The 13,527-nt window shown below is 39.0% G+C and overlaps 1 protein-coding gene across 1 annotated transcript in view; it reads left to right on the top strand.

The window, feature by feature from the left end:
- Nucleotides 1-13,527, top strand: part of LOC133659136 (galactosylgalactosylxylosylprotein 3-beta-glucuronosyltransferase 1-like) — a 62,015-nt gene that overhangs the window by 28,824 nt on the left and 19,664 nt on the right. Inside the window, exons 4-5 of the mRNA XM_062061870.1 lie at nt 970-1,041; nt 3,074-3,099. Of these exons, the coding sequence (XP_061917854.1) occupies nt 970-1,041; nt 3,074-3,099 (98 nt within the window). The remainder of the gene's footprint in view (nt 1-969; nt 1,042-3,073; nt 3,100-13,527) is intronic.

Raw genomic sequence — 13,527 nt, 5'->3', positions numbered from 1 at the left:
CAGTATTTTATTGGAAAAAAAACAGCATACTGGCACCATACTTATTGTGACTATTGTTTCTCAGCTGTTTGTAAAGGTTGCAGTTTATAAATAAAGGTTTATTAAAAAAAAAAAAAAAAAGTTTTTTTTTATTAAAAAAAAACAAAAACAAAAAAACTCTGCGCATAGCATAGATCCGACGAATCGATGACTAAATTAATCGGCAACTATTTTAATAATCAATTTTAATCGATTTAATCGATTAGTTGTTGCAGCCCTAGTGCTATATAAATAAAGTGGATTGGGTTGAAAGTGCCCAAAGATAGGTGTGGCTCGTATTCAAAAATACTTGAGGCATCAAGTGCATCAACAAAGTATTGAGCAAAGGCTGTGAATACTTAAGTACATTTATTTGTTTTATATTTTTAGAAATTAAGAAATTTTTTGAAAAAACACCTTTTCACATTGTCATTATGGGTTATTGTCTGTAGAATTATGAGGGGGGAAAAAATAATTCCATAGATAAAAAAATTTGGAAAAAGTGAAGCGCTGTGAATACTTTCTGGATATAAGTAAACCTGTCCATTGCTTTACTGCACTATTCCGACAAAATAGACAACCTGTGAAATATCCTTCCTGATGGAGGTGGTGTCTCAACCTGCTGAAATAAGCCCAGAAAAGTCCAACTCGTGCAACTCCTTGTCAGTTCCCGCGTTGTTGCCGAATGTCATGATCGCAGACCGCGACCATCCCGGCAAGGCTTGAAGGAGCCAGACGTTGGCCTCAAGCCCCCCGGAGATGTGTAGGCAAGCAACAAGGCCGCCCACAGCCTGACCACAAGCTTCAGTGAAGCACACTGATGTGGCGACGCAGATGAAATATTAATCCTTTAAAGCCGGCCGGTGAAAGGTGGCAATAAAGATAAAGTTACAGGAGAGATAACCACAAGAGTATGCATCCTCTCATAGTGCCTGCTTTCACTCTTTGCAGCCTGTCACCACCTAGTAAAAGAGATCTTTATCATTCCAGAGAGGCTTGCAGTCCGCCACCACCGACTCTCAGGTATACTTTACCCCCACCGGGTCTAAGTCGCCTGTAAGGCTGAAACGACGCGTCGATGTAGTCGACGTCATCGGTTACGTAAATACGTCGACGCCGTTTTTGTGCGTCGACGCGTCCCATATTTACGTCACACTACCGTCATGTCGAAGCGCAAAGCAGACGATGCGAGCGGTGCGAGCGAAGGGGAAAAAGCACGCCAAAAGTCGTCAAAAGTGTGGGAGTATTTCAATAAATAATTGGGGACGGCGTGGTGAAGTTGGTAGAGTGGCTGTGCCAGCAATCGGAGGGTTGCTGGTTACTGGGGTTCATTTCCCACCTTCTACCATCCTAGTCATGTCCGTTGTGTCCTTGGGCAAGACACACTTCACCCTTGCTCCTGATGGCTGCTGGTTAGCGCCTTGCATGGCAGCTCCCGCCATCAGTGTGTGAATGTGTGTGTGAATGGGTGAATGTGGAAATACTGTCAAAGCGCTTTGAGTACCTTGAAGGTAGAAAAGCACTATAAAAGTATAACCCATTTATCATTTATCATTTATAATAAACGGCCTAATAATGTTGTTGTATGCACACTGTGTCGAGCGGAAATGGCCTATCATAGCAGCACAACGGATATGAACGAACATTTGAAAAGAAAACCATCAAGCATCAACTAGTCAATCGTCCGCGCGAGTATACGTTGTCATCATTACACAAAAACATGAATGTGTCATTTGTATCTGCTAGGGGTGTAACGGTACGTGTTTTGTATTGAACCGTTTCGGTACGGGGCTTTCGGTTCGGTACGGGGGTGTACCGAACGAGTTTCTAAGCTAAAGCTAAAGTGTTAACAAGCTGCTTTGCTCCTTCTGCTTCTGTCTCAGCATGCAGCATTGTCCCACCCACACAACCATCTGATTGGTACACACAAAGCATTATCAGCCAATCAGCAGTGCGTATTCAGAGCGTTAGCAGCCAATCAGCAGTGCGTATTCAGAGCGCATGTAGTCAGCGCTTCAGCGTCGAGCAGATAGGTGTTTAGCAGGTGAGCATCAGGCAGCGGACTCTCCCCAAATGATAATAAACACCTCCCAGTCAACTACTAGTAACATCACTATGAGCCCGTTGACCTTCTAGAAATATAAACTGGAGCTCAGCTCACTGGCAGTCCTGGCTTGAGGTGAAGGGTAATTAGCTCTCAGTTCCAACCACATCGACCCCTTTTGAGCGCCTATTTTCAGCTGGTGGGAATATTGTAAACATGAAAAGAACCAGAGCATGTAGACATGCTAACCTTTCTTCATTACAACTGTTAGACACTCACTGGAATGAGTAGAATTGGTTATTGTGTACTGTGTTGGACTGGATGTTTATTTTGCACATTTTAAAAGCAATACTTAATGTTTACAGTGCTCCAGAATATTTAGATTGGCACTTTTTTGTATTGGATGTTTATCTTTATTTTTGCAAATTTTAGCAAATAAGCAATACTTTCCCTTTTGTTGAAATGTTTACACTGTTGTTACAGAATATTTAGTTTTGCACTTTTTTGTATTGGATGTTTATCTTTATTTTTGCACATTTTAAAGCAAAATAAGCAATATTTTTACTTTTGAAATGCTTATACTATTGCAGAATATTAAGATTTGCACTGGATGTTGACTTTTATATTTGCACATTAAAAAGCAAATAAACTACTTTTAATTTTGTTAAATGTTAAAAGTTTTAAATGTTTACATTGTTACAGAATATGTAGTCATGTTGTTGTCAATGTTGACTGAGTGGCCATACTTCTTTTTTTTTTTTTTAATAAAAGCCATGCCTTTTGAAAAAACTGGCCTACATTTATTTTTTCATCTTCATTTTGAATAAAAAAATAATCGGTAAAAGGAAAAATAATCTATGGATTAATCGAAAAAATTATCTATAGATTAACTGATTAATCGAAAAAATAATCTATGGATTAATCGATAGAAAAATAATTGTTAGCTGCAGCCTTAGTCGCCTGAGGCCAGCCTACAAAGAGCAGCAATAACGCGTCTTCTCCCATCTCCAGATGACGGCGTGGAGGGCAAGAGGGAGGCCGGAATTGGGGGTTAAATCACCAAAAATGATTCCCGGGCAAGGCCACCGCTGCTGCCCACTGCTCCCCTCACCTTCCAGGGGGTGAACAAGGGGATTGGTCAAATGCAGAGGACAAATTTCACCACACCTAGTGTGTGTGTGTGTGACAATCATTGGTACTTTAACTTTAATATTATTATTTACTATTATCATTATTCGACTCCTGGAGGGGTATTCCAGCTATGAGGTTCAACAAACAGAAGTCTTACTTACCCTCTGGAAAATCTGAGAGCCGGGTTTCAGAACAGCTGACCTGCGTTACAGTAGGAAGGGATTCCTATGGCCCCATTCGTCACGACTTACCTGACACATGAAACGTGACGAATTTGGGGCAGGCACTATCCACTTTAGCCGCCAGTTCGTAGTAGAGCAGGGGTCCCCAAACTATGGCCAGCGGGCCGGATACGGCCCCCCAGCATCCAAAATACGGCCCGCGGGAAGTCCCAAGTTAAAAAATAAAAATGTTTTATTTTTTTTTATTTTTTTTCCTTACTAGTCCATTTTCTACTGTCTCCTAGCCACTCAGGCAAATCATATTGTCTAAAAATGCATTTTACCATCGATATTTTACCATCGATAACGTGACATGCAGCAAGTGCGCTCTTTAAGTCAATTAGTGCGCAAGGAATATATATGTGTGAATTCATACACTACCGTTCAAAAGTTTGGGGTCACCCAAACAATTTTGTGGAATAGCCTTCATTTCTAAGAACAAGAATAGACTGTCGAGTTTCAGATGAAAGTTCTCTTTTTCTGGCCATTTTGGGCGTTTAATTGACCCCACAAATGTGATGCTCCAGAAACTCAATCTGCTCAAAGGAAGGTCAGTTTTGTAGCTTCTGTAACGAGCTAAACTGTTTTCAGATGTGTGAACATGATTGCACAAGGGTTTTCTAATCATCAATTAGCCTTCTGAGCCGATGAACAAACACATTGTACCATTGGAGTGATAGTTGCTGGAAATGGGCCTCTATACACCTATGTAGATGTTGCACCAAAAACCAGACATTTGCAGCTAGAATAGTCATTTACCACATTAGCAATGTATAGAGTGTATTTCTTTAAAGTTAAGACTAGTTTAAAGTTATCTTCATTGAAAAGTACAGTGCTTTTCCTTCAAAAATGAAGGACATTTCAATGTGACCCCAAACTTTTGAACGGTAGTATATATATATATATATATATATATATATATATATATATATATATATATATATATATATATATATATATATATATATATATATATATATATATATATACACACACATATAGACACATATACACATATATACACACACACACACACATTAACATATAATATGTTATATATACATATATATACAATATACATATATTTTTTATATCATTTTTATCTTGATAGATTGAAAATTAACACCAATGAGTTGACTGTTGAAAATTATCACATAATTTATTCAGAAATTATAAATAATGACAAACAAAGGTAGAATACTATTAACCGCAACATGTAAATGTAAAACCCCCCCAACAACATTATAATTTGTACATTTTCAGAATGTGCTTGTTCTATTTTTAAACAAAGAAAACAATCTGAAGTGGTCTTTATTTTTAAGTTATCCTGTCGTGATTTTAACTGTCCGGCCCACTTGGGAGTAGATTTTTCTCCATGTGGCCCCCGATCTAAAATGAGTTTGACACCCCTGGTTTATATGTTAAATAAATAATAATCTGTTTGATTAACACATGGTTTTGCATCATTTGACAAGGTTGTAAACTGTAAGTAGGTTAAATATACGTATAGTAATTATTGATTGCTATTCCAATCAAGAGTGGGATTATTAATTCAGTGGTAATATTTAAGTGGACCCTGGTTTTCAGAAGGTTAAGAACCCTTGCCTTATGATTAACTGGCGACCAATCCCACTTCCACCAGTGTTCTCAAAGGCCTACTGAAACCCACTACTACCGACCACGCAGTCTGATAGTTTATATATTAATGATGAAATCTTAACATTGCAACACATGCCAATACGTCCGGGTTAACTTATAAAGTGCAATTTTAAACTTCCCAGGAAACTTCCGCTTGAAAACGTCGCGGTATGATGACGTATGCGCACGACGTCACGAGGGCAAGGGCAGTGTTTGGACCCAATTCCAGTACCTCTGTTTTCTTCGAAAAAATTCCACAGTATTCTGGACATCTGTGTTGGTGAATCTTTTGCAATTTGTTTAATGGACAATGGAGACTGCAAATAAGAAAGTTGTAGGTGCGATCGGTGGAGCGGCGGACTACAGCAACACCAACACCAGGAGGTTGTGTTGTGTTTTGAGCAGGATAGCAGACGCACTACAGTGAGTAAGCCCACCGCCGCATCTAAGTTAGCTTCTGTTTTTTTAGCTTCGCCAAGCTGAATATTATTAATCGTGTATCTACATGTTCATGGTTTAATAGTATTTTTGATCTTCCATGCAGTCAGGGTTTTTTTTTTATTTAGTTTCTATCTGCATTTGAGACTGCTATGCTATCACGTTGGCTACGTGGCTAGGCTAGCTTCTATTTTTTTAGCTTCGAAAAGCTGAATATTATTAATCATGTATTTACATTTTTAATAGTATTTCTGATCTTCTGTCTATCCATCCAGTCAGGGTTTTTTTTTATTTAGTTTCTATCTGCATTTGAGATTGCTATGCTATCATGTTGGCTACGTAGCTAGGTTAGCTTCTATTTTTTTAGCTTCGAAAAGCTGAATATTATTAATCGTGCATTTACATGTTCATGGTTTAATAGTATTTTTGATCTTCTGTCTATCCATCCAGTCAGGGTTTTTTTTAATTTAGTTTCTATCTGCATTTGAGACTGATGCTATCACGTTGGCTACGTTGCTAGGTTAGCTTCTATTTTTTTAGCTTCGCAAAGCTGAATATTATTAATCGTGTATTTACATGTTCATGGTTTAATAGTATTTTTGATCTTCTGTCTATCCATCCAGTCAGGTTTTTTTTTATTTAGTTTCTATCTGCATTTGAGAATGCTATGCTATCACGTTGGCTACGTTGCTAGGTTAGCTTCTACTTTTTTAGCTTCGCAAAGCTGAATATTATTAATCGTGTATTTACATGTTCAGTCACTGTGAATGTCCATTTCGTGTTTTCGACTCTCATTTTCAAGAGGATATAGTATCTGAGGTGGTTTAAAATACAAATCTGTGATCTACAATAGCAAAAGGAGAGAGTGTAGAATCCAATGAGCCAGCTTGTACCTAAGTTACGGTTAGAGCGAAAAAAGATACGTCCATCACTGCCTCTCAAGTCCTTCACTTTAACGTTCCTCATCTACGAATCTTTCATCCTCGCTCAAATTGATGGGGTAATCGTCACTTTCTCGGTCCGAATCTCTCTCGCTCCATTGTAAACAATGGGGAATTGTGAGGAATACTAGCTCCTGTGACGTCACGCTACTTCCGGTACAGGCAAGGCTTTTTTTATCAGCGAGCAAAAGTTGCGAACTTTATCGTCGATTTTCTCTACTAAATCCTTTCAGCAAAAATATGGCAATATCGCGAAATGATCAAGTATGACACATAGAATGGATCTGATATTCCCGTTTAAATAAAAAAAATTCATTTCAGTAGGCCTTTAATAAAGGGTTAAACAGTGTACGAGCTCAGCAGCCACTTGGCTAAAGCGAGAGAATAGTGTATTGATTAAGAAGCGGGAAAAAAGGCATCTTCAAAGTGTCCTTATCGAGTCTATTTTTGAGTCCATTGTTATTTTGTTCTTTACGAGAAAACAATGGCAGCATAGATCTGTGCTCACTCATTGTAGGAATCTGTCGTGTCTAATTGTCTCGCGCCATCCATCCAGTATTATTTTTGCTCCTAACAAGCAGGACATTTATCAGCCACGTAATCAGCACATCTACCGGCCAGTCGTCCATCTTGACAGCCGTGGAACACAGCAGACTATGGGATTTCGGTTCAGAGTGTCAAGTATTGACGGCGTCTGCCATTACCTTTCTCTGGACACCAGCCAAAGTGCTCCGTCTCCTTCAGAGGCGCTCCAACAGGCCTATTTATGTGGCGCAGTCATGGCCCTGAGGAGGAGAGGACAATAAACAGAAAGACAGAAAGGAATCAGACTGATCGGTTAACGTTTTCTAACAAGCCGACTAAAATAAAGTTTTTCCTGTTGAAAAATGTGTTCAATTTAAATGAACGTAGTAACATTTAATTAGATTTAGCTAAGGTTAAATTGGATTTAAAACATTGTATTAATTATTCAAATTAATCAGTTCCAGCCTTTATTAAGACTTTTTCTTGAACATTTGCAAAAACCTCAGGCTAAAAATGGGTTAAATAAGAATTAAACACAAGTTTTAGTTGTGCTTCAAACAAAACATATTGTTTTAAAAGATTCTCAATTGTTACGCAAGTATAAAAAAGAAGTTAAATGATTCCAAAATGACAGCAACAAAACCCTAGAATCGTATTGCTGCTCTGAATGTGAGTCGGTCATATTCACATACTTTTCTGTTGAGGTTCAAATCCAGTGTGACGTTGTTTATTTATTTAGTATTTAGAGAAAAAAAAACTCATGGGAAATATTGGAAATTGTATTTTTCTGTTCAAGGGTCAACCTGAAACAATCATAAAAAACTGTATTCATCTTACATTTGTCCACATTACATTTTGAGAGAGAATTAAAGTGCAAGGATAACTGACACACAAGAGTAAAAATAAGTCGAGCACTGCAAAATGTAAAAAAAAAAACACTGCAATTGTACTGCTTTTAAATTTGTTAAATGTGTAACTTTGCATAAATTGAATTTTTTGTTGATTGATTGTTGTAAAATTAGATGTTGCTCAATTTAAAATCTAATATGATTTCGGGAATTTAGAAACCATTTTTAAAATTAAAATCAACCATTTATTTTATTTTTTTCTGAGTGGAATCGACCACTTTAAAACCTTTATTGGGATTGTTTCAACTGTCACACAAGTGAAAAAATAAATTAGAAACTGCAAAATGCAAAAATAAAACAAACTATTGCTTCATGTTAATTTGTGTAAATTTGCATCATACCAAATTTTGCTGTTAATCTTTTAATCCAGCGTGATGTCCGAGTTGTTCATATTTAAACAAATATGAATCCATTCCAGAGTTAAGGTTAAAGTTAAAAGTTAAAGTACCACTGATAGTCACACACACACTAGGTGTGGTGAAATTAACCTCTGCATTCGACCCATCCCCTTGTTCCACCCCCTGGGAGGTGAGAGGAGCAGTGAGCAGCAGCGGTGGCCGCGCTCGGGAATTATTGTGGTGATTTAATCCCCAATTCTAACCCTTGATGCTGAGTGCAAACTGTGGCTATGATAACACCTTGAAGAAAATATATTCTTCCTAAGAACATTTGTAAGTTCCATACAAGTGTAAAAAATGAGTCAACCATTGTTTGTTTATAATAAGTTATAGCAAAGTAATTTAGATGCTGCGGACACGTTAGCTAGCATTAGCTGTAGCAGCCCTAAGCGGCCGACAAGCCACAGTGAACCGGTCGAGACGCATGATGGATTTAGCTCTACACCCCAGTCTACCGGACATCACAATTTAGTCATTGGGGACTCCATCACCCGGAAAATGCAGTTTAGTAAACCAGCCATAATTAAGTGTATTCCCGGGTCCAGAGCACCCGTTAGTGAAGCTAGTCTTAGGGAGCTGACTCGCAACAGGCCAAAAAAACACGTACGACAGGCTAATCGCACCACTAGCTATGTGAACATAGTTGTATACGTCGGCTCCAATGACACTAGGATGAGGCAGTCAGAGATTACAAAGAGGAACATAGCTCAGACTTGTAATCTCGTTAAAAAGATGTCTCTGCATCGAGTACTTGTCTCTGGCCCCCTGCCTACGAGAGGCAATGATGAGAGGAATAGCAGATTAGTCTCGCTTAACAAGTGGCTGGCTAGTTTTTGTAGAGAACAGGGACTAACGTTTGTTGATAAGTAGCCCCTGCGATGAGGTGGCGACTTGTCCAGGGTGTACCCCGCCTTCCCCCCGAATACATCTGAGATAGGCTCCCGCATCCCCCGCAACCCCGAAGGGGACAAGCGGTAGAAAATGGATGGATGGATGGATATATAATATAATTAATAATAATAACAATCATTTTTATTTATAACGCACTAAATGTGCTACAGACTGGAGAGGAAACAAGCATGATTCAAATAAAAGGAGAACCGACATGGACTTTTTAGTAAAATTATTATTTAAAAACATACGTATTGAAGTTTATTTAAAAATGTATGTCACGAATATGCATTTTTCGAGCCTCTTGTTAAAAAAACAACAACAAAACACTGCGGTCTTGCTGCGTGAACTGCCAGTTAGCTTTTTTTTCCTAAACAACTTGATAGAAATGGTCCACAAAGTCAAAATAAATTACAGTGAAATTGCGCATTGTGTCATTTAATTGCAGGCAATTAAGGACAGCAGCAACATTGTACAACTGGAAATAGACAGGAAATACAGTAGGACGGGAACTGTGACAAATTGGAGGGCGGGGGGTGGGGGGTGGAATATCCACTTTAAAGTTAAAGTTAAGTTAAAGTTAAAGTACCAATGATTGTCACACACACTAGGTGTGGTGAAATTTGTCCTCTGCATTAGACCCATCCCCTTGTTTACCCCCTGGGAGGTGAGGGGAGCAGTGGGCAGCAGCGGTGCCACGCCCGGGAATCATGTATGGGGATTTAACCCCCAATTCCAACCCTTGATGCTGAGTACCAAGCAGGGAGGTAATGGGTCCCATTTGTTTCATAGTCTTTGGTATGACTTGGCCGGGGTTTGAACTCACAACCTACCAATCTCAGGGTGGACACTCTACCCACTAGGCCACTGAGTGGGTAGAGTTGAACTGTAGAGCCAATAAGCGAATGCTTCACCTGCTGAAGAAAGCCAAAGTGCAGCTCATTGAGATTGCACTTTATATTATTACAAAGTGAAATTATATTCAACACTACTGTCATACAGTAGTGTTGAATATCTTAAAATGTGTTTTGTGGCAATTCTAACTTTGATCGTCTGTTGTTCCGTAGAGTGGCGCTTCCCATCATTTTCAGCTGACTGCATTGCAAAATGATTAGTAATAATAATAGATTTTATTTGTAAAAAGCACTTTCCATTGAGCAAACAACCTCATAGTGTTACAGTCTATTAAAAATAAAAATAAAAAGATAGTACAAATAAAAATAAAAACTAGAACTAGCACGCATATATCTAAAATAAAAACGGTTTTTATTAAAGAAGGGTTTTTAAGCCTTTTTTAAAAAGCATCCACAGTCTGTGGTGCCCTCAGGTGGTCAGGGAGAGCGTTCCACAGACTGGGAGCGGGGGAGCAGAAAGCCCGGTCTCCCATTGTTCGTAGCTTTGTCCTTGGAGGTTGGAGGAGGTTAGTCTGTCCGGAGCGGAGGTGTCGTGTGGAGGATTTGGGGGTGAGCAGTTCTTTGAGGTAGAGGGGGGCATTTCCATGGAGGCACTGGTGGGTTAGTAGGGAGACTTTGTATTCCATACTGAGTGGAACAGGAAGCCAGTGAAAGGATTTGAGAACTGGTGTGATGTGGTCGTATTTCCGCACTCTCATCAGGATCCTAGCAGCACTATTCTGTAAGTACTGCAGCTTCTGAATGTTGTTGCTGGGGATCCCGACAAGAAGTGAGTTGCAGTAGTCTATTAACTCCCGCACCTTCCTCTCACGCCAGAAACGGCAGTAGAACAGCAGAAGAGAAGCGATGGGAGAAACACAGTGAAAGGACTGGAGAGGGAGGAGGAATTGGGCTCTTGAATCAGCCAACATTATTCACATAGTCTTCCTCTCAAAACAACACAACAAAGACAACATATACATTCCGATCAAGCTCCTGCATTCCAAACAACTCCCTTATCGTGAGACGGCACAAAGCCGCATAACAATTTAGCTCCGGTTTATCGTATCTGCATCCCCGAGGTTAGTGAATCCAATGCCTTTGTTCTTTCTTTTGTTTCTTTCTTCTTAAACATCCTCCCATCGGTGGGCAAGGCATGAGTAAAAAGTTGCACATCAACACCCTGATTAGCGTACATTCCTATGCATTTGATTGGCTGCTAGCAGAAAGGGATTTGTGCCAAGCCTGATTATTTGCTATATGTCAGTGCAACAAAGTATTGGGATGAATCACATACTGTATGCACAGTTTATAATTACACCTGTGCCTTTAAGAGCTCATTAAGACCGAACGTCCTGACAATTTGTATCTCGGTGCCAGGAAAAGTAAACTCCCAACCCGACAATTCCCCGCAGCACCCGGTGTGCCTTCATGCTGTTCCAAAACGGCCGCGCTCCTCTCTGATCTGTCGAGGTTTTTTCGGACCATAGAGATCACACGGCCGTCTGACGCGGAGGCTGACATGAAAAAAAAAAATGAAAAAAGAAAAAGGCCTGTTTGGCAAAGCGGGGGATTTCACAAGCACATATTGCTTTAATTAGTGGCATGCAGATTATTTCTGTCTTTTCTCTGCACTTTTATTTTACAAAGACTACACGCAAGGGAGATGATTGCGCACGTAAAAGTGTCCGCTGATAAAGTCTGAGTTGTGGTGCTGCATCGACCCACCGCCGTACGCTACGCCGGCTCGCACTCCCCCCTTCAAAACCTTCTGTTAGTTTGATGTTCTCCACAGGACGCCGCCACCTTGCACTGACATGTATTCAGTGGTACCTCAACTTAAAAGTGCTCCAACGCGAGGTAAATACTATAGAAATGTCCGATAATATCTGAAGGCCGAAAATGTAATATCGGAAATTATCGGTATCGGTTTCAAAAAGTAAAATTAATGACTTTTTAAAACGCCGCTGTACGGAGCGGTACATATCCCAGTCAGCAGCCCCTCCCCTCTCCCCTCTCCCACACACAACACAGGAGTTGACGCAGCATGAGAGCTTTACTGGTGAAGCTTGATGACCTCATCAAACCGCCGCGAGCGCAGCATAACAACAACAAGAGTGTGTTGTTGCCGGTGCTGTAGCCGTGGCTAACAAGCCAGCGAGCTTGGTGACTGACTAACGACACCATGTCTATGGTTTGGGATTATTTTAAAGTGTGTCTGACGGTTAAAAAACTGGCAATTTGCAATGACTGCAAAAAGTTGTTTATGCGAGGAGGAACCAAGACGTCTTCCTTTTAATACAAGCAATTTGATCTCCCACCTCTTCAAGAATCATAAGGAGATACACGATGAATACAAGCGGAAGATGGATGAAAAGCAAACACCAATTTGTGCAAGTCTAAGTGTAGTATTTCCCATAGTTGTAGTGGGTATCAGGATTATCTCAGGGAGAGCATGTCCCAAATTCCAAACTGCTGTTTTGAGGCATGTTAAAAAAAATAATGCACTTTGTGACTTCAATAATAAATATGGCAGTGCCATGTTGGCATTTTTTTCCATAACTTGAGTTGAAGTTTTTCTCTTATTTTGGAAAACCTTGTTACATTGTTTAATGCATCCAGCAGGGCATCACAACAAAATTACGCATAATAATGTGTTAATTCCACGACTGTATATATCAGTATCGGTTTATATCGGAATCAGTAATTAAGAGTTGGACAATATCGGAATATCGGATACTGGCAAAAAAGCCATCTCTAGTAAATACTGTACATTATGTATATATTTCCTCATAAAACTACAGTAGTTGTTTAAAGTACATTATATTGTACTTAGGGCACCTCACAATTCCATTCGATTCCGATTCTTGGGATGACCGTTTGATTCAACAGGATTCTCGTAATATATTATTTGGTTTATAAATTATTTTTTAAAAAACTTTTCCAAACAGATTATAGGTTACAAAAACTCCTCTTGGCTGCTGAAGTTTGCAGTGTTGGCCTTCAAAACAAGTCTTTTATATATATATATATATATATTTGTTTGATTTGAATTTCAAAAATCACAAATGTTAATCAATAAATAAAAGAAAATAGAGCAACCCAAACTCCAATTACATCCCAGCTCTACAATACTTAGAATAGAAATGTACAAAGCAATTGAAGAGACATACAAATCCAATTTATTGATTTGATAGTTTCATGAGCACATGTTATATACTACAACATTTAAGCCAGTGCTAATTCTCAATGTCCATCCTGAGTTGGGCATTTACACACAAAACAGTACACAATTGCGGTACTTAATAAATACAATACTAAAAAAAAAAAACACAATAAAAAAACCGAAAGACAAAACTGTATATGTATGTATATATACGTATGTATGCACATATGTGTATATATACGTATGTATGCACATATGTGTATATATATATATATATATATATATATATATATATATATATATATATATATATAT

Source organism: Entelurus aequoreus, linkage group LG10 (genome assembly GCF_033978785.1).
Source record: "Entelurus aequoreus isolate RoL-2023_Sb linkage group LG10, RoL_Eaeq_v1.1, whole genome shotgun sequence".
Taxonomy (NCBI): domain Eukaryota; kingdom Metazoa; phylum Chordata; class Actinopteri; order Syngnathiformes; family Syngnathidae; genus Entelurus; species Entelurus aequoreus.
Note: the sequence above shows the minus strand (reverse complement) of the source record. Positions and strands in the feature narration are given on the sequence as shown.